At 43.2% G+C, this 26,641-nt stretch overlaps 1 protein-coding gene across 13 annotated transcripts in view; it reads left to right on the top strand.

Annotated features, from left to right (window-relative positions):
• Window positions 1-26,641, top strand: part of LDB2 (LIM domain binding 2) — a 319,756-nt gene that overhangs the window by 255,621 nt on the left and 37,494 nt on the right. For all 13 annotated transcript variants that reach the window (XM_068149233.1, XM_068149235.1, XM_068149232.1 and 10 more), the window contains 3 exons: window positions 14,405-14,577; window positions 19,408-19,530; window positions 21,119-21,202. In XM_068149233.1, coding sequence (XP_068005334.1) covers window positions 14,405-14,577; window positions 19,408-19,530; window positions 21,119-21,202 — 380 coding nt within the window. The remainder of the gene's footprint in view (window positions 1-14,404; window positions 14,578-19,407; window positions 19,531-21,118; window positions 21,203-26,641) is intronic.

Here is a 26,641-nt window from a genome sequence, read left to right as displayed (position 1 = left end):
AGCCCTTGCTTGGAGGAGGACCCATCATGAGGCCCATCCTGGTGTCTTCCCGTGGGCTTGTAACTGCCAGCAGGATGACAGCAAGCACACCTTGTGTTGCTTCTGCCCTGCATACCAGATGGATTTGCTGTGAGCATGAGCTTTTGCTCACGGGAAGAAGTTTTCCTTATCCTCTTCCATGGGGATATGCTTACATGGCATGCAGCATGCCTGTCTGCAAAGAGGGATAAGCTTCACCTGAATGATACACTTTTAGTCACTGCTGCTGTGACCTGTCTTGGAATGCTGCTGTTCTAACTATTCAATAGCATTTACTGTCCTAAAATAATTCCATATAACCGTGTGTCAATTAGCAACTGGGTTGTAAGAGCAATATTTTCAGCTTTCAATTTGTTTCCCAGATGGTCAGTGCCCATCTTTGTGACATGAGTGAAAATAATTAATTGTTTCTTGATGATGTAATTGCCCATAGTTTCTGTGTGCCATAGCAGATGTGGCACAGAAGATGTGGCAGAGAGGTGTTGAAATTTGGTCTCAAGATTTTCACATTCAGGGGGGAAGGTTCTTCTCTGCAAGCTTATCTGGTGCAATATTCCCCGCTATGCTGATTTAAAGCATTTGGTAGCAGGCATATGTATGCAATGCACCATGCCAAAAAGCCCATCAAAAGCTCAGAGACTTTTACTTTTTGTCTTGAAGGAAGGTGTGGGCTCAGATGTGCTCCAGCACCACACCCCTACCACATCTTTTCAGTAGTTTTACACGTGGGCGTTTGCCATTAGGTGTTTGCTATTGTTCAAAGTGACAGCTCCACCCCCTCTTTAGGCAAGCCTTTTAAAAGTAAAGGTGATTTGCATGTGGAGTGCATATTTTAATTTGCAATTTGCATATGCTAATTGACAGTGCATCCCAGCAACAAATGGTATTGCACAGAGTCAGCCTAAATTGCAGAGAGTTACACGAAAGTTTGTCCCCGCTGTGTCTCAGGAACACTTGCTGTTTCACTGGGGAAAAGTCAGGCTTCTTCCTGTTTGCTGACTGCATTTGGGCTAAAATTCACTCCTTATACAGTAAACACCACTTTTTCTTGACCCTGTTGAGCATGTCATTCCTCAAGTGTAACTCATAGCTCTGATGCAGTAAACAAAAATGTTGTTTTGTTAGTGCTACCATTTGCTCTGGTAGATCTGCTCCTAAATCTTCTCACAGTTGCATGAAAACTTGTGTTCTGAAATCCAAGCACTCCTGTCACCTTTCTTGAGATTCTGCAGCTTGGGTGCCTTTATCTCTACTCGGAGCATGCAGAGCACCGATAACAAGCAAGTGGCAAACACAAATTCTTCAAAGGAAAGGTTGTGGGTGACCTTCTTGTGACTGGCTTCCACGTGAGCACCCCCTTGAAGGACATTGAGTAGAGCAGACGGCTTATGACATGGCAGAGTAAAATGTGAATGGGATGTCATACAAGTGATGAAACTCAGGGGGAAAAAAGCAGGTGGATATAAACAGAGGAAGAGCACAAGTTCAGCTCCCCTCTGCAGCATCCCCACGCAGAGTGAAGACTTCCTGTGAAGTTGCCTCTCTGAGGGTGCAGCCTGCCATCTGCCTCAGAAGTGGTGGAGTTTTAGGAGAAATTAAAGGTGAAAAATGTCCCTCAGAGCCACTGCTTGTGACAGCGTTGCACACCACCTCATGGGAAGAGCTCTGGGAAACCGAACTCCTGCTGCTCTGCCAGCACGCCGTGCGTATGGTTAGGAGCTCCTGTTTCACCCCGGTAGGATATTGCCTGAGTGCGTAGGCACAGAGGGTTAGCCTGAGGAGATTCAGAACCACTTTGCCAAATGTTTATTGCTGCTGGGAGGGAGTATGTTATGTAGACACAAAGCACATACTGTAAGAGACCTTCTTTCGGAAGTACAGGTCCCTACACGCCGGTAAGGATTTCTGTAGCAAGAGGTGAGTCTCTGCGTGATGTGGTGAACCCAAACCACCCCACGAGTCTCCTCTGCAGTTTCATGGCATACCTTGTGCCATGTTGTGCAATCAGTGTGGGCACTTGCTGGGTATGGAATCCAGGGGGGAGGAGTCTTTAGTATCAGCTTGGTTGGTGTGAATTTTTTCCTATGTTAACTTGCCTGCATTCAAATATATTTGATGAGTTAGCGATAAGCTCCAAGCCATAGCTTAGGCCATCAAAATAGTTTTACTCCTTCCCAATGGCAAACAAAATGGCCATCCCCTTTTAGGAATTGCTTGTGAGGTTCTTGCAAAGACAGGAGACACCAAGACTTTCAAGCTTGAAAGCCTGTGAGAATAAATTTCCTCATATGATTTTTAGCACTTCCTAAGTCTAACCAGATCTGAGGTATGCAAGAATAACCTTTTAATTTGTATCTCTAACTGTGCTGATGCCAGGAACAGGAGGGGGTGGGGGGGTGGTGGTGGTGCATCAAGTACTGTGCAACATACAAGAGTGCTGATCCAAAAATATTTAAATGTCATATTCAGTCCAAGGTTTGTTCAGAGGTCTGGGAACAGCTTCTTGGGGTGTTGGGTTTGTTTTTTTTTCAGTGTTGAATTAATCCACAATTTTGATAAAAAATAATATGGAGAATTCAGTTTGTCCTAGGAAGCAGCTGCAGAGCAAAGGCCATGTTTTGAGAGGCTGCTGGCAGTGTGCTTTATTGATACGATCAGAACGCAGGGAGGAGAAACAGTGTAGCCACCTGTCCTTCCTTTATCTTATAACAAAGGTATGAATTGCTTCCTACCGAGCTCACTTTCAGCTCCAGACCAAGGTGTTTGCTTTGTAAACACATAAGTCAGCTAACTGTTCACTGCAGCAACTGACACACACATTTGTTCCTAGATCTTGAGTTGTGTCTGGAACCCTGCTGTCAAAGACAAACATTCTTAGTTGTAGAACACATACAGATAATTTACAAATAGATACAAATGATTTGAAAGCCAGAGGGGTGTTTCAAGTGTGTGTGCTTGCAGGGCCGTGTTTGTATGTTCACATTGCAAGGGGAAGCATCTAGTTTGTTTGTTTTTCACTTTATTCAGAGCCCTGTTTGGCCATAACAAATATGAAGGACACCAAACTGAACTGGCTTTCCCATAGCAGCTGATTCCTATATGTTTCTTAAAGCTGTTAGATATTGAACAGAATATATTTAGTTTATCAAGGTATTTTGAATCAGTCACATGCTTGATAAGATACCAGAACACAGTTATCAGTCTAGATGTCAACAGGGATGCTTGCTGGTAGAATTACACTGCAACCCTATCAAGACAGATGAAAGATAAATGTTATTGCTAAACCTTTAGAGAAGAACTTCCCACCTTGAATTTCTTCTTTTCTGTCAGAAAATATACTCCTAGAGATTTCTATTTTAACATGATAAAGTGTGTACATATTTTCTGTCATTGACTTAGGAACTGCTCAGTTGGCATTGGGAGTGCAGGGTTTCTGGTGATCTCATGGATCACCATTAACTTGGATGTCAATAGCCGTGAGTAATGTGTAATTAAAAGCAGGCACCACCTCTGTAGCTGTCTGCCTGTTTGGTTTTGGCAGTGAGTTTTTTTACGGAGCAGGGCAAAGATCATGTGATGCTTGTCACTTTTGTATGTTGTTATTGTTTATTTTTCCCTTAGGTTTTGATTTTGGCAGTTGCCAGGCACAGGTGTTGGTCTGGGTGGGCAGCTGGGCTGATCCTGCGTGGTGGTCATGTTTTCTGTTCAGGGGAGCCTTGGAGCTGCCCTGACAGTGGCAGTTCAGCATCGCCACAAGAACTTCTTACCTGCAGTGGTTCCAGAAATCCCAGTGAGTTGTTGTAGCAAAAACATATCAAGAAGATGATATAATGACTGTGAAATGTGGGGAAATTGTATCACAGAGCCAAACAGAAAATGGAGGAAGAGGCTCTTCAGCTTCAGCGCAGATTGGTTACAGTGCTTATTAGCGATGTTGTCTTTTTCTAGTTAAGAGCATTCTGCATTACTTGCTGCATAAAATTTGATTAAAAACTATGTCTAACGTGTGTTCTAACTGGAGCTTATAAACCTGTTACATTGCTTGCCCTTTTCTGAAGTGGTTCTTTATTATTTGATGTTGTTTTGTCAGACAGCTGATTTGTGTAGCTGAGCACAGGGCACTTGCCTTCATCTTAAGGGTAATAAGCAAGCTGCATTTTTAAACCAAACAAAACATTTTTAAATGGTAGAATATTTCCCTAATTATATTGTCTAGTGTGTTGAATACCTTTTTACTTTCTCTGCAGTTAGCTTCCATGAGCTTGAAAGAGAAAGAGAGTGGGAAAGCAAGCTTTGCTGCAGAAAAAAAGAGAAATCAAAGCCAGCCACCAACAGCTTTTCGAGAAAAAGTGTTCTGGTTGTTATCAAACATGTGTATAACTGACAACTGATATTATCCACTGGTGAGGCATTGTTCAGCCAGCCACCGCATGAAATTACCAGAGAAAGCATGCTGGCTATCAATCCACTTGTGCTCAATGCAGCTGGAGCATTTGGAGCACGGCATCTGGATCCTTTGTCCTATCACTGTAACCCCTCACCTCCCACCAGTTCTCCAGACACACTCCCCACTAGCTTAGGTCCCCTTTGATGCACAGATCAACACATTTCACCTCTGATACTGTTCACCTGAATGTGGACCATGCTGTGATGCTTGACTGACGGTGCTTGAGCGTGCGGTCCTGTGTTCATGCAAGGGACTATCTTTCTCCTTCACACCACCTACCTTTCTTGCCATGAGAAGTCTTCCAGTGCTGGAATGGCACTGTACTTGCCTGTATAGCAAATGTCTCTGTGAGCCCTTTCTACCCACACACCAAGCTGACCAGATGCTGTGTGGCTGTTTTCATCTGGCTCGGAGCCCAAACGTGTCCTGCCTCTTCACAGGGCTTTCTTGCTCAGATGTGATGGCACACTGTGCAGGCTTTGGGGTTAGGTGCAGTGTTAGCAGAGCAGGCTGGCATCTGCCTTCAGTGTGTTTTATAGACACACTCATGGCTGTGCTGGCACTGTTCTAACCACACCTAAGGAGTAGCTTTAACCAGCTTGAACTAGCTGCCATAAGTACTAACTTTCAGTGCAAGGGAGATTGTGGAGAGCTGCTGAAAGCATTCAAGAGGAAAGGTGAATTCTGTCTGTGCTGAGCCCTGTGAGATCCTGGCAGCCCATTCTGGTCCTCAGGCTTCTCATCTGGCCGGGGGGTGGCAGTGTGAGGCGTTACCCTGGCAGATACAAACTGGACTGAAGTGAAACCCAGGGGTTGTCAGAGCTGCAGCTAAGTCTCAGGAGGAGACTTGACAGGGTGCTTGGTTGCATGGGTTAGTTGATTAAGTGGTGTTGGATGATAGGTTGGATGCGATGATCTTGAAGGTCTCTTCCACCTGGTCTGGTCCATTCCATTCCATTCCATTCCATTCCATTCCATTCCATTCCATTCCATTCCATTCCATTCCATTCCATTCCATTCCATTCCATTCCATTCCATTCCATTCCATTCCATTCCATTCCATTCCATTCCATTCCATTCCAATGTTGCTGCTGATTTTGCCTGGATGTAAATCAGGAGCTTTGGAAGTGGCAAAGCTATCCACTGCACATGGTGCTTTGTCTCAGTCACTCAAAGTTTCTCTTCTAATGTTTCTAAGGGTAAAGGGACTTATGCATTATTCAAATCAGTGCTTTCTCAGTTGTTTATTCTTCTCTCATATAGGCTGTAAATGTTTAATAGTATTTCCAGAATACACAGAGGCATTTTTTGGTTGGTGGTGTTTTGTTGGGTTGTTTGTTTGTTTGTTTGTTTTTCCCAGGCCTCAGCTTCCCATCTCAACATGGTTCAGAAGAGAGAGTGGAGATCAGAAGCTGGTAGAATCACATTTGTAAGCATTTGTGAACAACTTTAGACCAGCAGACATAACACAACAGATCTTCCTCCATGCTTTTGTAGCCATACTTGAATATTTATACAATCCAGGAGGGGGGAGGATTGCCAGCGTAATGGCCAAGTTCTTTGCAAATGGTAATTGGTGTGGTTCCAGGGGCTGGTTTAATTTTCATGGAACTGTTGGACTCCAGATCAACATGGGATTAGCCTAGGTGGCTGCTGCGAAGTGTGTGGGTTGCCAGTTAGCCACCACCAGCACGGACACACCACAGACAGGCAGGCACCCATTTTCCATAGCATCTGAGCTTTGGCTTTGTGCTCTCTGGCTGGCTTGTCCTGCTCCAGATCAGCTTCAGTATCTGCATAAAAGAGTTGTGGCAGTACTTGAGCAGATGGCAAATATCACTTTATCTTAATGTCATTTTGCTTGTGCTTTCATGTAATTTTTTGTTTCATGCCATGTTTAGCCTTCTTCTAGGTCAGATGAAGTCAGGGGTCAAGGGTGTGCTTGATTTAATACAACTGGATGGTTTGCCTGGTTTTTGTCTGTTCCTTTTTGTGCTCTGTCATTTGAATGTTACATTTTTGCCGTTTCTGGGTATCGCTCCCCGCGCCGTGCCGGTCCTTCGTGCTGGTACAGATTGCATTTGTTCATCTAAAAAGCCTGTCCTGCACAATTTCCATCAGTTTTACAGTCTTACATTTTGTCATTTTCTGCTCGAGTTTGGTTGTGGTCTGTTATGTTTTGACAGGGGTTTGTCATACAGCTGTGAATAACCTTTTTGGCTTGCCTTTAAAACTTTCTTCTTTGCAGTTGTTGAATGAAGCTAACTGGAATACTCTTTCTTCAAAGAGAATGATTAGCACAGACAGCAGCACGAGAGGCTGTGTGCTGCGAGCAGGCAAGCCATTTGTTCTGGCTTTATTCACTTTCAGAAGGCAGCTTTTTAATGCAAATGTAAACATTCTGTTTGCTAAAACATTCATCTATAATAGATCTTTGCTGGGGAGTGCTGGGGTTTGGGTAATACGATGTGGGAGTTTCACAGTTAAAACTGGAACTTGCCCATCCAAGGTATGTCTTTTGTTTATGGAAAAGGAACATGGGGAAGGCTTATCCCCACCAGCCTGAACACTCAGCTTGTACCATAAGCAGCCTCAGAACTGTGCCTGTCACAGGAAATTCTGCATGATTCAATGTGGGTAAAGGTCTGGCCTGCTCTGTGCTGCTAGAAACCTAACTCAGTTGTTTAAACAACAAATTGTATGGGCTCTGAGTTTTTCATTTTGTGATTGGTGAGCAGAGTGCCTGAGTTCTTTGAGTGTTGTCACTGATTATAGAATGAAAGCTTGAAGCCAGTACAGGACTGTGCAGGGTCGGTGCTCCGAGAGTTGTGCTTCAATTTGAGGTGCTGGTTATGAGACCTGTGGGAAAGCTGAGAGTTCAACCATGAGCCAACAATGTGGCGTTGCAGCAAAGAGGCTTCTGGGCTGTGTTAGGGAGAGCTTGAGGGAGGTAATCTTTCCCTTTGTGCTGGTGAGACACATCTGGAGTAGGATATTCAGTGTGAACTCACCATTTAGATAAAGAACATGGATGTACTGAAGCAAGTCCAGAAAAGAACCATGAATATGATGAAGGGCTTGGAGGATCTGCCATATGAGGAGAGGCTGAAAGAGCTGAGACTGTGCAGGCTGGGGAAGGGGCATCTTATCAGTGTGGGTAAGACAGGGTAAAGAAGATAGAGCCAGACTCTTCTCAGTCTTACCCAGTGAAATGGAAGAGGCACTGGGCACAAAGTGAAACACAGAATGTTCCATTTCAGCATAAGAAAAAGCATTTCCCTCAAAGGATGGTCAAACCCTAGCACAGGTTACCCAGAGAGGTCATGGAGGCTCCATACTTGGAGATACTCAAAACTGGACACAGTCCTGGACAAGCTGCTGCAGGTTACCCTGCTCTGAGTGGGGGACTGGACCAGATGATCCCCAGAGGTGCCCCTGGTTCACACTGTCTGAGCCTGAGGCTGAATTTTGCAGCAAGCAATTCTTTTAAGACTGGTAGTGTGCTGCCTGTGTAATAAGGAAAGTATTAGGAGGAATTTTTACTGTAATAGGTAGGTTGGCTGGGCCTGAATGAAAAACTGTGCTGATGCAGCCTAACTTTCTTCTGAGCTGTACCGAGCTTTCTGTGGTTACTTTTTGACTGCTTTTACCAAAATGAATTACAGTAAAATGTTGTCTCTCTTCAGAGAGATGATAGATTTAAGACTCAGTTGCAGATTACGTCTATGAGAATAAGAGTCATAAGGTGCAGGGAGTTAAGCTGAGGTCTAATTGTCGTGAAGTTTCTGTTACTTGCTCTTGATTCAAGTGTGTTTTAGAGGCTTGAAGTGGTAGTTACAGACTTTTGAGAAAAGGAAACACTGGCAACAGAATCAGAATTATACAGGCAAATCCTGACTGAGGTAAAAAGATGTTAGGAAATACTGGAGAAAAGGCAGAGTCAGACCTAGCACAGTGACTAAATTCCACAGGCTAGAGGGAACTAGAGGGGGAACTTTATAGTTTAAAATGTATAATCTATGAATAATGAATATGAATAATGAAATCTATGGATTTCAGTATTCCTAAGGTTGGAAGGGACCTCAAAGATCATCGAGTCCAACCTGTCACCACAGACCACAGGACTAGAGTAGGGAGGACACTACTGCCCACTGCAGGCTTGAACTCATGACCTTCCCAGTAAGGGTCTGACACACTACCAAGCTGAGCCACCCTGATTCTACAGATATTTTTTTCTGGATGCTTGAATGGTGCCTAGTATATTACCAGTACACTGCTATTCATAGCACACTAGTATTCTCTAACAGATTATTATTATTGCTGCTCTTGTAATAGATCTTTAATTATTTAACTTAAAATTTAATTTGGACAAATAAATAAAAATATTCTGTAAGTGGCAATTAATCATGCATTACAGTTTTTATTCTCTAAGTAGTCTGAATGGTAGGATCTTACCCACTCTAGACAAGGAGAAAAATAGGATAGGTCTTTGTGTGCCACATTCTGCCTTGGATACATGTGGGTGGTTTAATCAACATGGCCCACACATCTACAAGACAGAATTTAGACTTATTAGACTGCCTTTTCACTGCCTTCCTGCCATGCTGTCAAATCCCCAGCTTTTCCTGGCAATTGGCAGATGCATGGTGTTTGACTTCGCTCACCAGATAAGGGCTACTAAACATGAACAGACTGCCTTGCAGCTTGTCCAGAGAGCAGGTTGCACGACTGAAAACCAGCGCTTTGTCAAGGGAGCTCTCCTTCCACATCCCAGCCAGAGGGACTGGGAGAGAACACAGCTGATGTGTTACTATGAAATGTGGCCTATGAAATGTGGCTCAATTGGTAGTGCATAAGACCCTTAATGGCAAGGTCGTGAGTTCAAGCCTGCAGTGGCAGTAGCGTCCTCCCTACTCTAGTCATGAGGTCTGTGGTGACAGGTTGGACTCGATGATCTTTGAGGTCTCTTCCAACCTTAGTGATACTGAATACTGATACTGAATACTGAATACTACATTTGGAGAAATTTGGCCAAACAGAAGTGTAGGCAGAATAACAGCAATGGCATTGCCATGTAGCTCCGTGGTGTTGTGCTTTGTGTGTGCTGATTGACTTCAGCCACAAACCCCATACGTAAATAAACATGCCAAGCTGGCCCACACAAGTGTCAGTTAGCCCTGCCCAGCAATGTCAATTAGCAATGAACAGGAAGCTCAGGTTTTCTTCTGCAGTGCTCAGGAAAGTTCATTTGCAGTCAGTGGGAAGTTGTCTTCTGGCTTTCTTAGCCCTTACATCTGGCTGAGGGAGAGTTGGTTGTTACATCTCTATTTAATTAATGAGATCTAACTGTGATCATCTCTCAAGCAAGAGATTTTCATAGTCTGCCTAGAGCTTTGCAGGACAGCTCAACATTTTGTGACAGGAGACCAAAAAACCCATGGCCCCAACCAGTGGAGTTCCTCCAGCCCATCTACGGCGTGTTGATGAGACAATCAGCTGCAGGCTGCAGCAGACCTTCCAGACTTTAAGCTGGAGGCACAGGGTGGTTTTTCCTTCTGTTGCTGATTCTGTGGAGCTTTTAAAGGCTTCTTATATTTTATGTTTTTATTTGTGTCTGGTTTATTACTTATTTTATATTCTATCTCTAATTGAAGACATAGGGCTTGACAGGATTCAGAGCTGCAAAAACCAGCCTGGAAGCAATAAAACCAATATTTCTATTTCACTGATTAACACTTCCATTGTTTCACTTCTATACCAACTTGACAGTTATCTCACGTGGTGTATATGTTAAATTCAAGTCTCTGCCCCTGAGAGCTGCTGCTTTAAAGGCAGCATATGGGTAGTTCAGTGAGCAAGGAGGGGTTTGCTGTCAAACCCTGCGTCTGCAAAGAGGCCGTGAACTTTCATGCTGTAGAGAAGGCATGGAGATTTTGACAACCTATCTTTGGGACACAAAGGGAGGAAGTGTTCTTCTATTCCTAGCCCACGAATCATACCAGTTTCCTGTGAGCTGGCAAAACATGTTTACATTCTGTTTGATTCAAATCTTCCTTGAGAAAAAAAATAAATCCAACCCCACAGTACCCTCCCCACCCCAAGGTGTGTGGTGGTGCTGCCATTGTATTGCAGCCTTGTGTGAAAGTGGCCTTCTGCCCAATGGCTTGTGTGAGGCTTGCAAAAGCCTGCAACTTCACAAGCTAATGGCCCTTCTCACCTACACATCATTGGACTCTGGCTCAATTGGGGATGGAAAAATAGTTTTAGACTTAAGCATGTTCCTGAGAGAAACCTCAGGGAAAGGTGTTTAAAAGGGGAAATAAATGAAAAGACAGCATGAAAATAATGACTGCTAGGACCAGGCTGACACAGGGGCACCCCAACCTTTATTGTTGCACACCCAGGCCAAAAAGCAGAAGTGTGACCTAAGTGCGTTCCCTCCCTGCAAGGCAACCCTTGGGCCATCTCATATGTCAGTTTAATTCTCTTTCTTCAGAATTCCCCAGAAATGGTGCTTGAGAAATTATATGTACCACAACTGTTACTGACCTATAAAGCTTCCTGTCTGTGTTTGTAGAATTAATTGATTTCTGAACTGCTCATATCTGGGGAGTGTCTCTGATCTACCTGTATTCATTCCATTTAAAGTTGTATTTATGCCTCTGATCCACCAGAAAGGTACACCCAATCAGCCAGGCTGTTACACCACCGAACAGGCTGAAGCTATGTCATTCCAGTGGGTGACAGCATTATATTTGTGCAAAATAGTCACTTCAGAGATGTCTTTCTTAGAGACATTCTCATATAAATAGCTATTACCTGTTGCTAAATCCAGCTGATCTTTGTCAGTTTGCTTTGCTACCTGGGGATTTGCTAGTACAAATGGAGCAACATTTAAGGGGCAGTGCCTGCTTCTCATGGGAAATACATCCTCAGTAGTCAGCTAGGGATGAAGGATGCTGCCCAGGACAAAATGATCATTTAAAGCAGCATTCCAGTGTTCTGGAATTAATGCCTGAACACCAAGAGGCAGGTAAATTTTCCTTCTAGTATGCCTAAGATGTTACAATGCCAGGTGCTACATTTTGCACTGTGAAAAGGTCTTCTCTGGGCAATGTGACTGTAAGAGCCTGTTAGTGTTTGTACAGATGCAGACATGAACCTACCTCTGCTTTCCTACGCCCAAGTATTGGGCTCAGAGCCTCAGCAACAGCAGTCATGGCTATTCTAATGCATTCTTGCAAGAAAGGAAGGAAATAGCTTTTGCCCCTCTCTCATTGCTGTGCCTGGGAAAGAATTGTGTGTGTGTGCAGCAGAGCTGGGGGTGTGCACACCTACGTGCCTCAGTACTCACAGACAAGGAGAAGTGCTCTACACTTAGAGTGCATACAGTTTGCCACAATCTCCAGACTTTGTGAGGCCTTTTCCACAGCCAGTTCTCCTGCAGAAAGAAGCTTTGCTACCGCTTTGGAGAGTTTTGTGTTTATCCTAGAAATGAAATAATCATTTTAAGCTATGCAGTGCTTCAGGAAGAGAGATGAAACCTTGAGCTTGCTTCAGTCTTTTGTGTCAAGGCAACATGGTGAGCCAAGGACAGCTCTGCTTATTAATGCAGGTTTCCAGTGGTGTCTCTTCTGGCGCTGAGTATTGGACATGCTGGTTTATACTGGACATCTGCATTAGCTATTTTCAGTTTTACAGACAGGTAGGGTCTGTATCTGCATTTGTTGCTGAAAATCAGCTTCCATGTGGCATATCCTTGTGTGTGCCTCCACTCCTCTTTGTCCCTTTGGACCCTCACTTTGTTGTTCAAGGTAGCATATCCCTGTGCTAGAGAGAGAATGGTTACTAGGACAAGTGATAAGGATGAGGTGTTTAATGTGTTTCTGGACTTCTTCTATGTGCTGCAGCTGTGAAGAGAAGGCAAAACGCAACACCACATGGCCATGCTACTTTGGGAAGGGTCTGTAAACTGCAGTTAAAAGAGGGACAAGGTATTTGTGCCGTGCATGAGTCACATGAAGAGAGGTTTATCACAATCAGTAGGAATGCTGGATTTTCATATCACACATTCACTGCTTAGGATGATTAGCAGGAAATTTAATTTGCACTAATTAGCCTTAGGGGAGCACAAAATTGACTTGATGAGTAAATTTTGCATTTTACTGTATTCTGTACCATCATGGAGAAATGTGAACTAAAGCCTGAGCTGAGGCTGTGCTGATACACTGGACTTCAGTTTTGCCAAATTAAATTAGAAGAGTGTGGAAAATTAATATATGCATGGTGAGTGGGTAGGGACTTTTAGGAGGCAGCGAATAGCTGTTCAATTCATTCATTGAACCGTCAGCTCCTTCCAGAGAATGTGCTGTATTTTTCTACATTAAATTGCATTAATGGCTAATATTACAGGGGAAAAAAACCTTGTAATTCTCTGTATTATTAGAGCAAAACCTTTCTGAAGTTCTAATGCCCTGCATTTGTGTATTTTCCCCATATGATGTGCATTATGACTGCACCTGCGGTACTGCACGCTGTAATGTGCGGAGCAGCGGCGGTTCCCACAGCACGCCTAGGAGAACACTACACTTTTTAACGTACAACACCCACTTGCAAATACATTTCTAGGGTCAGGAGCCTTTGTTCACAGGCTGGCAAAATTCCTATGGAAACAATTTTTTGTAGAAATCACTCTCAAAAGTTTGCAGCAAATGAGTGAGGCATGAGTCACCACATAGCTGTAACAGGCAAACAAGAAGTAGAAACTAATAAACTCTGTAATCTTGCCTGTTGATGGAGACTTTTCTGTTTCATCCTTCCAAAAACACAGTTTAGATTGCTTGGTTTTTCCCTCTGTGAAATGGAGGCAATTTTTCTGTAGCCACCACTGAGAATTACTGTGGATTGATTAATGCATGCAAAGCAATGAGTCATTTGGTATGGAAGTATTGGTCTATTATAAACTGAAGTGCCCTGTCATACAGGGCTTGTGGTTGCATCCAAATGTATCTGTAAGAAAGGAGATGAAAAACATCAGTTGCATACAAGATAATTATCTTTGATGTCAGTGTTTATGCTAGTTTGTGCATCTGAAGTACACTCAGAAGTTTGGAATTACACCTTCTAGTACCTACTGAAACTGCTATTGAAGTGAGAGATGTGACTTCAGTGACAGTTTTGCCCGAGGAAGTCTTGTAGAATTGGGTGCCTTGAGGCCCTAGTTTGGTGTTTAAGTGATGCATGCAAGCTAGTTGAGGTGTCTGCTCTAATCTGTAGCATAAATATTTGTGGTCTAAGTAGGATCTCAGGCAGACCTGTGGGTAGTCACTTGATGTGTAATACATTGTATTGCATTCTCAGGTCCTTCTTCAATCACCAGGACTGATTTCTCAGCAGTAGCCCTCCTGTCCAACCAGGAGTGTGTGTATGTGTATGGGTATCTGTAACATGCATGTGCCACGCAGAGGCAAAGATGTGTGTGTGCACAACCACCCTATCTAAACGAGCTTTGCCTTTTGGGGTGCACGAGTATATTCTGTAAACGCTCCCCACTTGTATTTGTACATTTATGAGTAATATCCAACTCTCAGCCATAACTGACACCCTCTGGCTTTCTGTGTAATTATTTCTTTGGGACAAAAAAACTTGCAGGTGGTTTCAAGAGTGACTCTAACTCACCATCAGTCTAAAAAGATTCAACTCCATTCAAGTCGCTCTGAATGGAATAAGTAATTTTCATGGATTTCTCTGGGAGCAGAGCAGCTTTGTTTCTACAGCAGACAGAAAACATGCATTGTATTCATTAAATGAGAGTTTGATTTCCCTGCACTTAAAAATTGTTCATGTCCTGTTAGCAAATGGTTTGAGATTCTATAACCTAGAGCATTTGCTGAATTCTGCTTTGTATTTTCCTCACAGCAATTGGAAGGACCCTCATTCCTCGTTATTTTAGCACTGTCTTTGAAGGAGGTGTAACAGACCTGTATTACATTCTCAAGCACTCAAAAGAGTCATACCACAACTCATCCATCACAGTGGACTGTGATCAATGCACCATGGTCACTCAGCATGGGAAGCCCATGTTTACCAAGGTAACAGAGAAGACTCAATAAAGCATGTTGTTTTTCCTTTTCTCCTTTTTGGTGTCTGTAAGGGTGAAACATTTGACTGTTGCCTTTTTCTGGTGGAACTGGGATTATTTCTAATACTGAAAACACTGCTTTCTGTATTCATTACACAACTGGAAAATTCTGTGGGCATCCTTTGCAATTCTCCCAGAAAGACTGCAGGAGATTTCTAGAACCATAAGCTGTACGTAAATTCAGATTGCCTATCTCCTTTTCTCTGGGCTTGATTTTAAAGCAACAATGAGATTTCACGTTGCTGCCACCTACCATTGGGATAGTATGAGTTATATTTGATACCTATCCAGTCCAAGGACTATAAATCTCAAGGAAAATAGTGATTTAATACAGTTGGATGCTGGTCCAAAGGGCAATGGAATTGATGGAAGGAGTCAATTGATTTAAACATGCTCTGGATCAGGCAGTCAGTGAATATTCAATATTTGTAAATGATTGTGGATTGTCTTCATGCATTGGCCACTTCTAGTCCTGTAATTAGACTGTGTGTCATATATTTATTAAAAAAAAAAAAGGCACCAAAAAGGTAGAAGATACAAATTAATATCTTTTGTTATATGTTACAGAAACTAGTTAACTGTTCTACAAAATGCAGATGTCCCCTTTCATGGAGGAAGGGAAATTCAGACCTTTCCATCTTGTACCTGTACATTTGAATGCATTTTAACCTTTGCTTGGATAAAAGCATAAAAGGAGAAGGGTCAGCAGGAGGAGGGAGCCCACCCATGCTGTCCTTGCCCTGCAGGACTGTGGAGGCTTTAGTGTCTAAAAAGCCACCAGCGCCGTGACCACGGCTCACGTGGCTCACACTGTTTAGCATGAATGAGTCCCATCCTTTTGTAACATCTTCCCTGCCACCTTCACTGCTCTTGGGGCAGAGCTCTAAGAAGAGGGAGAGGTAGCCACTGGTGTGCTGTGCACTGGTGACCAGGGAGGTGTGCATGTAACCTTGTCATAGTTCCAACTCTCCCAGTCCAGCCCTGTGACCTACGTAGACAAGAGCAGTGAGAGGCAAATCAGCAGATATTCCAAGGCAGCACCTCTTTGCCACCTCCTTGCCCATAAGTATTGTGTGTGCTGGCTGTGTCCAGAGGGCATGATGAGCATGTATGGTAGCAGCTTCTCCACAGAGCTTCCTAAAGTGATGTCTGTGTCATTTCCCTACGTGTTAGCAGCAAATAAAAGAGGTTGGGTTTGAATGAGTACATGTGAGATGCTTTTCTCAATTCAAATAGTTCATTTTACTTATCATGGCAGCACATGGCAGTGTTGCTACTAGTGGGCTAGTGTCCAGCCAGGCAAAGGCAGACTAGCAGAGGGACCAGGCTGGGTGTGACAGGGCTGCATTCACCTCTCATGGCACCATCCTGTTGTGTGGAACGATCTCCGTCTGCTGAGACCCTGGCTGTGCAGTGCTTCAGCCCTGACACTGCTGTTGCAGATTCAAGCATAAACCTGTGTATCCCAGCAGGAGAGTGCAGGTGGGGATGTGATTTGGAATCTAGAGGGAAACTGGGAGAGGTTAGGTGTTGGTTGTTTAAAGTATGACTGTGTTACTGAGAGCAGACTTGAAATAAAGTTGTGGTGGAATAAGGGAAGAAAGAGCATAGCACTTGCAAGATAGAGCCAAATGTCTCAGCTCTGTGTGTGTAACTTCTAACATAGATACTGAGGGGGCAGATCTTATACCCAAAGGTGAACTCTTACTCTCAGTGCATCAGTGGTGGAACAAAGCAGACCCCCCACAATAAGCAGCGCTCCAATGGACTGAGTAGCTCCTTAGATCATGTCTGAATTTGACCCAAGGGGGTTTTCAATGCAAAAATGCAAACTATATTTGCTAGTAGCTCTTTCAGTTACACAGACGGCTTCTAAGCTGCAAATGTCAACATTTTCCTAGTTAGAGCAACTCCCTGCATGTTGCAGGACTGGAGGAATATAGAGAATGGCATTTCCAATACTTTGGAACAAATATGGCTAGAAACTGCCTAACAGTAAAGATATGACTAATCCAGCTTGGCTTTAGAGGGCAAGAGGTACTTGTGATGTGCCACACGCTTAAAAATTGGTTTTAGGGTATGATTAAATGCTGTGGAGAATATAATACAGTCCAATGGTAAAAGAAGAGACTGAAGCCCTGACTACCTGGCAAATACTTCATTTTTTTCTCCAGGTAAAGGAGAGCTTTAGGAGTCCTCCCAGATCTCTGCCTTCACCATGCATACTGACACTTCAACTTTATGTGCAGGCAGACTGTTTTCGTGTATTTCCCCACAGACTGGCAGAGCTTTGCCTCCACCACTGGAGCAGTGAACGCCCCATATCTGAACTGTTCTCTTCCTGCACTGAGCCTTGGGGCCATCAGCTGGGGTTTATAGGTGAAATCCTTGAAACTCAGTGATTTTAATCCTTACTAACAATCCCAGGCATTCCCCATATTTGTATAGACTCTAAGTTTATTTTCAAGCAAGAACTGAGGTTTGAGAAATGGTATTTGATAGAGGGGGAAGGCTTCTCAAAGGTGCTCTGTGGTAGGAGGCTGAGAGTCTGTACAAGGAGGCACAGAACCCCAGTTGGTTTTGATAGGTGTGAGCAGTTGAAATTCCTGCAATTAATAAGTGCAGTGAAGGGGTTAAAAAGCTATTGGTTAGTTTGAGAAATGTTCTTTTTTAGTTTTTTTCCTGGCCTAGTCTAGAGCAACCACGTGATACCCTGAATGCCTGCCAGCCTCTTTCTTGTTGATCCTCCGGAGACCATCTGTGCTGGGGGCATTGATTAGAGTGTGTCTGCTGGGATTACATCTTTTCTGTTGCCATGCCAACTAATCAGCTGATTTTGGTTACCACAGAAACAAAATGTCAGAGCTCACAGTACGGTAACATGAATTCAGCACAACAGAAAATGTTTTCTTAATTGGAGACCCTTTTGATTTTTTGGATTCTATGTAAAAGGCAGCTTAAAAAAATATAAAATAAGAGGCCTGTTTAAAACAAGAAGTGTGCCAGTTTTATTGGTTAAAAGCACTGCACAAAATTCTGCTCTGCTTAAGGAAATTAAATTCCTTTATAAGATGTATGCATTTTTACCACTGCAATATGAGCAATGTTTCAGGTTTTCTATTAACATTTGTTAGTACCACTGCACGTAGTAAAACTCTAAGAGCTTAAAATGAGAAACATTTGAGAAGCCACAGGTACCGGTACAACAAATGTTTTAAACCTGCAATATTTTCATGTTACCTGGTCAGTAATCAGGGTCTTTGGCCTCAGCACAGTAATATTAATAGAAAATGTTTTCCCCTCGTGTGAATCCTTATGTGTATGCATGTGAAGCCCTCTGTGATTCTCATCCTAGTGAAAACAGGATGGGGAAATCAAAATCAGGGTCAAATGACCAAGTGTCACATTAAGAATTTGAAGACATCACTAAGGTGTGTTGAAAAGGGCAGAAGAAAACCTGTTGCAAGGTTCTCCTTCATGGGTTTACAGTAATTTGTTGTATAGTATGCCTGTTCAAATTACCTGCAGGGAAAAGCAGGAGGAAAAACTCTGATGGCATTAAGGGAACTGTTAACCAGAAAAGCCAGATGTTGCCCAAGTGGAAGCCAACCAGGACTGAGCTGGGGCTGGTGAAAAGGCTCAGCAGGCTCAGGTGATTCTGGGATGGCTGGTGTTGTTCCATTGGATGTTAGTTCTGGTAAAGCTTTGCTTTGAAAGCTGTTACACCCTCTTTCCACAATATCTCTGTACGCTGCACTTCCAAGTTTACTTTGAATATGAGTTGTAAGTCTAACCATCCAATGTGGAAAAACACAATCAACAACAGAAGTAGTTAATTTTCAGATCAGGATCCTTTGCAGTACTGCAGGGCACCCTAGTCAAGATGCCATGCTGGGTGTGTAGTTTGCAGCTTAAGGAAGATCATAGCCACAGCAGTTTTCCCACATAAAAGCTGTGAGCAGTTGTTTAAAAGTCCCCAGTAATTTATTTTCTATCTCATTTCCAGGTAGTACCCACTCACTGCATTTATTCCCTGCATATTTTCTCTCTGTTCTGAGACAAGACCCCTCACAAAGCTGTGTGAGCCACTTCCTGTGGAAGCAGCTCTCTTGTCCATGACCACAACCTCTCCTCTGCTGCCCTGGCTCTCAAACCTGCTGTGGCAGTACAGTTCATACAGCCTGATGGTCTGCCTTTCCTTGGAAGGGGGGAGATTAATAAAACTAGATAAAATAAAGAGAGATAAAAACTGGGATTAAATGTCTCAAAAAAATAAATAAACCAGGAGCCCTTGAGAAAGGCAAGAAGGGGGGGCAGGGGGAGGAAAAAATTCAAGTTTGGTCACAGTCATTCAGGATATTGTATACTCCAACAGGAGATGAAGGGAAGGTTTACATGGCCAGCTAGTGTAAGGAAGGTGTAATGTAAACCAAGCTGGGAATGACCAGTTCAGAAACTTGATGTCAAGCTGCACCACACTCGCCACCAGCATGAGGCTCAGTCATTAATTAGCAGTGGGGGGAGGATAATTGATGCAATAAATAAGATCTCTGTGTTTGTAAAATGCTCTAAAACCTATAACATTATAAGTTACTGACCTCATGGTTAGGCATGTGAAGTCATTTTCCCACATTCCTTTTTTCTTCCCCAAGGGAACAAAACAGAGTTAGCCTGGCAGAGATGAGGAATAGAATACTGCTCTGTGTTGCTTAATCGATGAGACAATAGCACTAAACCCAAAATCCCAGGGAACTGATCCCATGCATTTTGTGTGTTCCAGGTGTGCACAGAAGGACGTCTTATCTTGGAGTTTACTTTTGATGATCTCATGAGAATAAAAACGTGGCACTTTACTATTAGGCAGTACAGAGAATTAGTCCCACGCAGCATTCTAGCCATGCATGTAAGTAATCCTTTTTTCACTTGACCTAATGCAAAGAAATGAGATTAGGTTTGTGAAGAACTCCAGCAAATTTCACACCCAAGGCAATTAGCTATAAATATTTTGTTTTGCCTGCAACTGCGTCTATTTACAAGTTCTTTCCTCACTCCCTTGTTTCTCAGTGCTCTATTATTGCCACTGTTGCTATGTTTTCATTTTGGTTTAGCACATAGTTTTCCCTTTAATCCCATCTGTATGATTTGGGCCCAAAATCTGTTCCTATTGATGTGAACTACACCAAAGTCAGTGAATTCTCATAGTTGTAGGTATGAGTTGTATTTAGTCTTGAGATGACGCAAACTATTGGAGCCCTTGTGTGAGCCAGAAAATAAGTAATAACCATTTATTTACTTAGAAGCCTTTAGCATTTTAGTCCAGATTGCCTTCTTTTTTCACATTTCAAGGCTCTTCTTTTGTAACTGAATGAAAACACACACATCACAACATGACAACATTAAATATGCTACAAGTTGAAGTCAAAACATTGTAAGGTAAAGCGTTGCAAAGAAACAAAGGACATATTCTTGTGGCCACTCTCGGTCCTGCTCTGTAGAAGCACTCCAAAGAGTAGAGCTTCATATACAAAATTAACTGCAGGATTATGGTTTCAGCCCCAAACACGTGTCTGTGTTTTAACACTGAGTTGCTCAGAAATCCATAGATAAAGATACATTCTTTATGATGAACAACTGAGGAAGCCTGGACTGTTTTTAGAAGGCTGTTACAAGCCTGAAGAAAATAATCTTGGAAAGCTTCCCCACCATTTCTGTCCCAGGGTTATCCTTTACTACAGAGGGCTGATCTTCTGAACTGTTCACAGTATCCTGTTAAGGGACAATGAGGACGGCCATGGGCAACATTATGTATGTAGGGGACTGCTGCAATTCAAAGAGAGTGGAAGCAGGTTTGCCTGCAACCAGCAGGTATTAATTTTGGTAATGAGCTTGATCTCAGTTTAAAGGGGAGGCTGATCTGACAGGCAGAGCTCCTGGCTGGGATCAGAGGACTGTACTTGCATGTTTCCTGTTTAATTCTGGGAAAAGAACTTAGACCAGAAGGGTTCTCCGGCTTGTCCTTAATGCTGCTTTTGTGCTCAGCTCTGCTCGAGGTTCCTCGGTGAGTCCTCTGTTCTTCAGTATCTTATCCCCAAAGAGAAAGCAATGCCTTCTTTATTGCTGCCCTTATCTGTTTAGGTGCCTGGAACTTCCAGATAAAAAATGGAAGACTCAAAGTGAACTGAGACCCTTCAGAAAGCTTTATGGTGAGGTCCTGCTCACTTGTACCCCTGTGCATGACTGGACTTCTAGGTGGATGGGCAGGGACAAAACAAAGACTCTCTAAAACAGTCTTTATTTGGCTCCAATTTCATAATGTTTTACACTTTCCTGTGCAAGCAGAACTCTGTAGCTTATTACATGAATGTAGCCTCAATGTGTAATTCAAGCCTAGGAGTGGCACCTCTTTGCAGAGAACCTTCCTGCACTCCACCAAGCATGCAGAGAAAAACAAAAAAGTGAAGTGAAATTCTTTTTTTTCCTCTGTTGTTTAGGCACAAGACCCTCAGGTGCTGGAGCAGCTGTCCAAAAACATCACTCGAATGGGTCTGACAAACTTCACCCTCAACTACCTCAGGGTAAGCATACTATAGCTAGTGATTATGGTGAGCATTCTTTTTGAAGTTGCTGTGAGCTTTGAGTCAAGGTAATAAGAGCAAAGCCTCTGTTGGCCAGGTAAGAAATGGACCTGATCCTGAATGAGGGTCAAGGAGAAACACAGGGACTGTAATACAAATGTAGCTGCTGACAATGTGCCATTAATAAGGGTAAGAATTTAATCATGGAGCTGAAGCAATATGTTTTTAGCAGTCCTTCTTCTCAGTTTTGAATAATGGCTTCATTTTTTTGTAAGCAAGAATTTCCCCACTGTTCCTGGGAACGTGGCAGCTCATTCTTATTAAAAGCTGCCTGTCTTCTCCAGTTCTTCGACCTCCCCACCTCTTCCAGGCAGAGTCAGGGCTGAGTGAAATCTCAGCTCCAGCCCTGTTTACATCAGTCCCTCAAAGCAGTCCTCACTTCACTTGCCTCTGGGAGCCTGAGCTCCCCCTCAGCCCCGCTCTGAATCGAGTGTGTTTTTTATGATTAAATAATGCATTTGTTCCCATTGCTTTTTGACCCTTAAAGTGCATTCAAAGTTTGGAAGCTTATTTTTATTTTCGAAAGTATTCCCAGTGTGGGCTTACAATGCATACAGTGAGATGGGAGTTGGTGGAGTTCAGAGTCTGGTATTTTTTATTTCTAGACATGCCATTAGTAAGTGATGCAAAATTGCTCAGTGATACACCAAGCTAACTTCACCAAGCACATTTGATTTCATTCCTTTTAATTATGTGAGTAGTTATTGAAGGTGCTTTTAAAGATAACAATAGCTGTAGAAAATGCAGTTATTTTCAGCCTAATGTAGAGTTGTCCCCAACAGTCTGTATTTTAACTGCACTTTGTTTGGGTCCATGACCCTTGTCATACATTCCTTATGGATGGAGTCCTACCCACAGAGTGTTTTGATCTTCAGGGAGGAAAGTGTGCAGGACTGAGATGTGTGGCGAGCTCTCTCTGTCTCCCCACAGCTTTTGGACAGGCTGTAGTTGTATTTTGCCAGTACAACAGCCATTCCTGTTTGGTGCTTGTGTGGTGTTGGCATTGAAGTTACTGTTCAAATTGTAGTCTGAGCTGTGCAGGGCAGGTTTGCTGGAGAAGAAGAATGTGGCATAAAACCTCAGAGGTGTGAAACATTGTGTTAGAATTTCCCCATGCATACATTCAAGAGTAATATGTCTGTGTTGTGTGTGCTGTATTCTCATGGCTAGTTTAACCTGTGCTTTGGTACTGAGAGTGATTGTTGTGCTTTGGCAACATCCTTAGAGCCACACTGTCATTGTCTTGAGGTGAAGCATCCTAGAGCAGGTTCTGCAGACATCCCCACTGGCCATTCCTCCTCAGTCACACCAAGTTTTGCATTACATCCTTGTGGCAAATCAAGCAGCAAGCACCTAGCTTTGGTAAGATGTTTCCATGTTTTCTTTCCAAATTATCTGTGACACGAGACATTGCCCTGCTTTGGAGGTCTTTGGCTCCCTTGGCATGATCAGGCACACTGGCAAGTGCTTGGGCTGGCCCACGTCAGCCACAGTACTCATTACCCAACTTCCACAGGGCTAGCAGGGCTATGCTGCATTTGCAGCACTATCTCTGTCTCCAACCTCTTCTGAGTTGTTTGTGGTGTATTCTGTAGCTGCTGAATGTGACAATGTGAATGAGAAAGGCAGGGTCTCTGTCAGGACACGGCTGGCATCAGGCACCCATGCTGCTGCCTCCATCAGCAGCAAAAAACAAAAAGGCAAGAAAGGGGTGGGGGGAGGGAGAAACAATTCCTTGGGAAAAAACCCTGAAATCAAGGTAAGCACTAGGGACATGAGCAGTTAAGTGGAAGGGGATAAAAAGATGAAGTCTTGCTTTTTTTCCTTCTTCCAGACTAGTTTTGTTCGCTTTACAGGCAGCATTAGGTCTCTGGGTACAAGGGTTCCTCTGGCTCCCACTGTGGTGATTCCAAAAGGAAATATTTTATTCCCCCCAAGCCAGTCTTTGCCTCTCTCTTTCTTGTCACAAGGAATTGATCATTCTGCTCTCTTTTCTTTTTTTTCCTGATGCTCAGCCCATCACGGGAGCTCATATTGCAGAACACATTTCACTTCACTTCTGTCCCAATTACTTTCTTCTGTTAATTTCAACATGAAAATCTTTTCTGAGCTCAGGATTGTAAAACCATGCAGTAAAAAAAAACCAAACCAAAAAACCTCAAAAGGTAGATGCACTTGGGTTTAAGGTGGTTTATTTTGTGGTTGTTTTTTTCTAAAGTCAGCATTTTCTGAAGGTTTTTCAGTCATCTCAGTGTTTAGCAATTAACCCTGTGCCATGATTTTGAATGAGGACTTGAAACCAATCATAATTTGTTTGTTTGTTTTGGGGTGGTTTTTTTTCTGCTGTGACACTGATAAGTTAAAACTTCACTGATGGGCAGAATGAATCATTTCTATTCTTCAGCATGCTCACAGCACCAAGCTGTGCTGCAGCCTCTTTAAAGGCTGGATTGTGGACGGTTGTGATCTAAGGTGCAGCCTGTGTTTTTTACGCTCTAGACACAGCAGAATGCTAAATCATTGCTAGTTGGGATAATTGCAGTTGCTGGCACGCAGGCCTCCGTTCCAGAGCGCCACATGCCTATAGAGCCACAGCTTTGGATGCATGCCCTGGTTTGTCTTCATTCACTCCCAGTAAAGCTGTCCAGCATAGAACATTGATTTTGTAAATCACATTTAATACAAATTTAAAATACATCCTCTTGGAACCTGGAAATGAAAGGTTTTGTCCTGCATCGTTTGCCAAATGCTTTCTCTCTGGTTTTTCTGGCTCTGTATAGAACCATAGGCTTCCTCTCTTTCTGGTTACCGGTTTGTTGTGTTCCAGCAGAATTGATTACCTCATCAATGGGGTCAGCATACTTTGCTGTAGCTGCTGACTAGGAGTTGAATAGGCTGTCTCAGAAATAATGAGCAAAACCTTGTAGGCTTTAAATTAATATCAAGCATTTAGAAATGTAATTTCTTGTCAAGTCATCAAGTAGTAGATATTACAAACTATCAGATAATAGGGCCAAGACCTATATCTTAGTCTCAGTCAGTATGAGCCAGGAATGAACAGGAATCCTGTACAGGATTTGAAGATGGAGGTAACACTCAGACAAACAGTTTCCACCAAGCTACAATAATTTTTTCCCCAAACATTACCTTTCTGCTTTTCTGTGTAATTTTACAGTGTCTCAGCTATTTTGTTCAGATCTTCTGCGTGTAACGGATTTGAATGCACTCTAAAACCAGTAGCTTTATACTGACAGCACAATTTTGAGCTCAAATGTTTCTCCTCTCAAAGTCTCTGGCATAGTGAAAATCCCAGCCCCTGCTGTCAGTTAGGCAGGACTGCCTGTCCTGAGCCTCAAAATACAGCTGTATCCTGCCCAGCTGCTTTGCAGGACGTACCTCTGCTCTCTTGCACTGGCTGAGTTGGGAGTGATTTGTAGAGTTCTTCTCCAGGTGTAGCTATTGCGTCCTCCCACACTGTGGTCTGCTCTGGTGCCAGTTTGTTGGCGTTAATGGGGCTGAACCTGCATCTGCTCTTTGCAAAGGGGGAGTTAACATGGCGAGCCTTCTTGCTTGGCGTCAGGAGAGGGATCCAGGCAAGGGGCTGCACACTCCTGTTTCCCCTTACATCCTGTATGACTGTGTGAACTGAGGCATATCTCAGCTGCGAATTATCCTGTTTGCCTGTTTTCCCTGTGAAACAATAATGAAGTGTTACTCTTGCAGCACAGAGGACAGTATTTTCTGAATCCCCACATTCACTGATTTAGTTCCTCACTAGACACTTTTGGCTTCCTTCTGCTAGGAGAATAACATGAATTATTTAATGGGACAGTTTTCTAAAGGCAAGGCTCACATTGTAATCAAAAGTAATTTTGATGTGTACTCACAGTGTATGTAAAATATTCTTTTGCACATGCAAAACAGACAGGCATGCAACAGCTCCCTTTGATGTGCAGGGATGCAAGGGATATGAACTCAAATCACTTGGGAGCTCTTCTGCTCCTAATATGTAGGAGTCTGTGGCAGATATCTGGACCATATTTTACAGCTGTTTGTGTCTCATCAGTAAAGAAAGAGAAAGATTACATGCATGTGCTGTAAGGATGCAAGGTCATGCTCTCATGGAAGAGAAATGCCTTATTTATAGTCACTCATGCAACATGAATCCATTTCCCTTTGTGACTTTCCTGGTGTACATTCTAACTGCCTCACCATGCAGTGTATTTCCCACAGACTCCCCAGTGCAGACAGTGCATAGGATGATTAACCCTCACTCAGCAGCAAGCACTTCGCTGCTACTCAGTTCCTTGCAGGCTTTTCTGCAGCATCATTCTAGTATCTCACTGCACAGTGGTGGTTGCGTTCCAGCCCTGAGATTCCCAGTGCCCACATGTGGCACTGAGGCACACTGAGGAGCACCAGAGTGTGCTGAGTGGCGACCATTCTGCTTTTGCACAGCACTTGGAATTTCATCTCAAGCCTTGGTACCAATCACAAAACTATTGCTCTTGCATGCAGTCTGTCTCAGGCCAGCTCCTGAGTTGGGAAAGGAGCAGATGGTGCTTCTGGGAACAGTTGTGAAAATGCTTTATCCATGACTTAGTGCCACGGTAGAGCATGAGGGCAGGGACAGTTTGTTATAGCAGTATTGGGGTGCTCTATTCTTTTCCTTTCTTGTTCTGCAGCTCCCTGCTTCATTCTTCTGCCATGTTTCCATGTCTTCAGTAGATACAAATGAAGTCCTACACACAGCAACCTCACTTACTTTGTGCTGTGCACGGAATGGGTGTGCTAGGGACAGAGAGTACGTGATCATGTAGTGAGATGCTGTATCCTATGGATATGAAAAAGAGATTCTAGTAAGGCTTTGCAAGTACTCAGAGGAAGGGGTTTGGATCATTTAATCAATCTGGAGGATTTTGTATGAAAGCTGACAAAATGTTAAAGCTCCTGGAGCTGGAGGTGCTGAATGCAGACACAACACTTTGTAGACTTCATTCCTATAAATAATGGACTTTTTCAACCTAAACTGATTTGGCTTGGAGCATCTCTCCCCAAGAAAATGCAGTCAAAATCAGAGGGTTCTTACACAAGTACTCAGATGGCTCTAGCTGGCTATCTGCAATCTATCTGTGCCAACTATAATTAGCTGATCCTGCCAAGGATTTCTGGTAATGCAATTTCTTAGCATTTATTTTAGTAATGATCACAGTGGTTTCCGTTCCTCTTCTCTCCTGCATCTGATCCTCCATAGGCAGTGTTATACTTTCAGAATAATAAATGAAGGAATGTATTTTTTGCAACATCTCATACGGTCAGATGTTAGCTTTTCACTTTTAAACTCAAGACACAACACCACAGGATAGCTGTATCAAGAAC

The sequence above is a fragment of the Melanerpes formicivorus genome, unplaced genomic scaffold (genome assembly GCF_026170545.1).
Source record: "Melanerpes formicivorus ecotype bairdi unplaced genomic scaffold, bMelFor1.0.p_v2 SCAF_18, whole genome shotgun sequence".
Classification (NCBI taxonomy): domain Eukaryota; kingdom Metazoa; phylum Chordata; class Aves; order Piciformes; family Picidae; genus Melanerpes; species Melanerpes formicivorus.
This window is presented reverse-complemented; position numbering and strand designations above follow the sequence as displayed.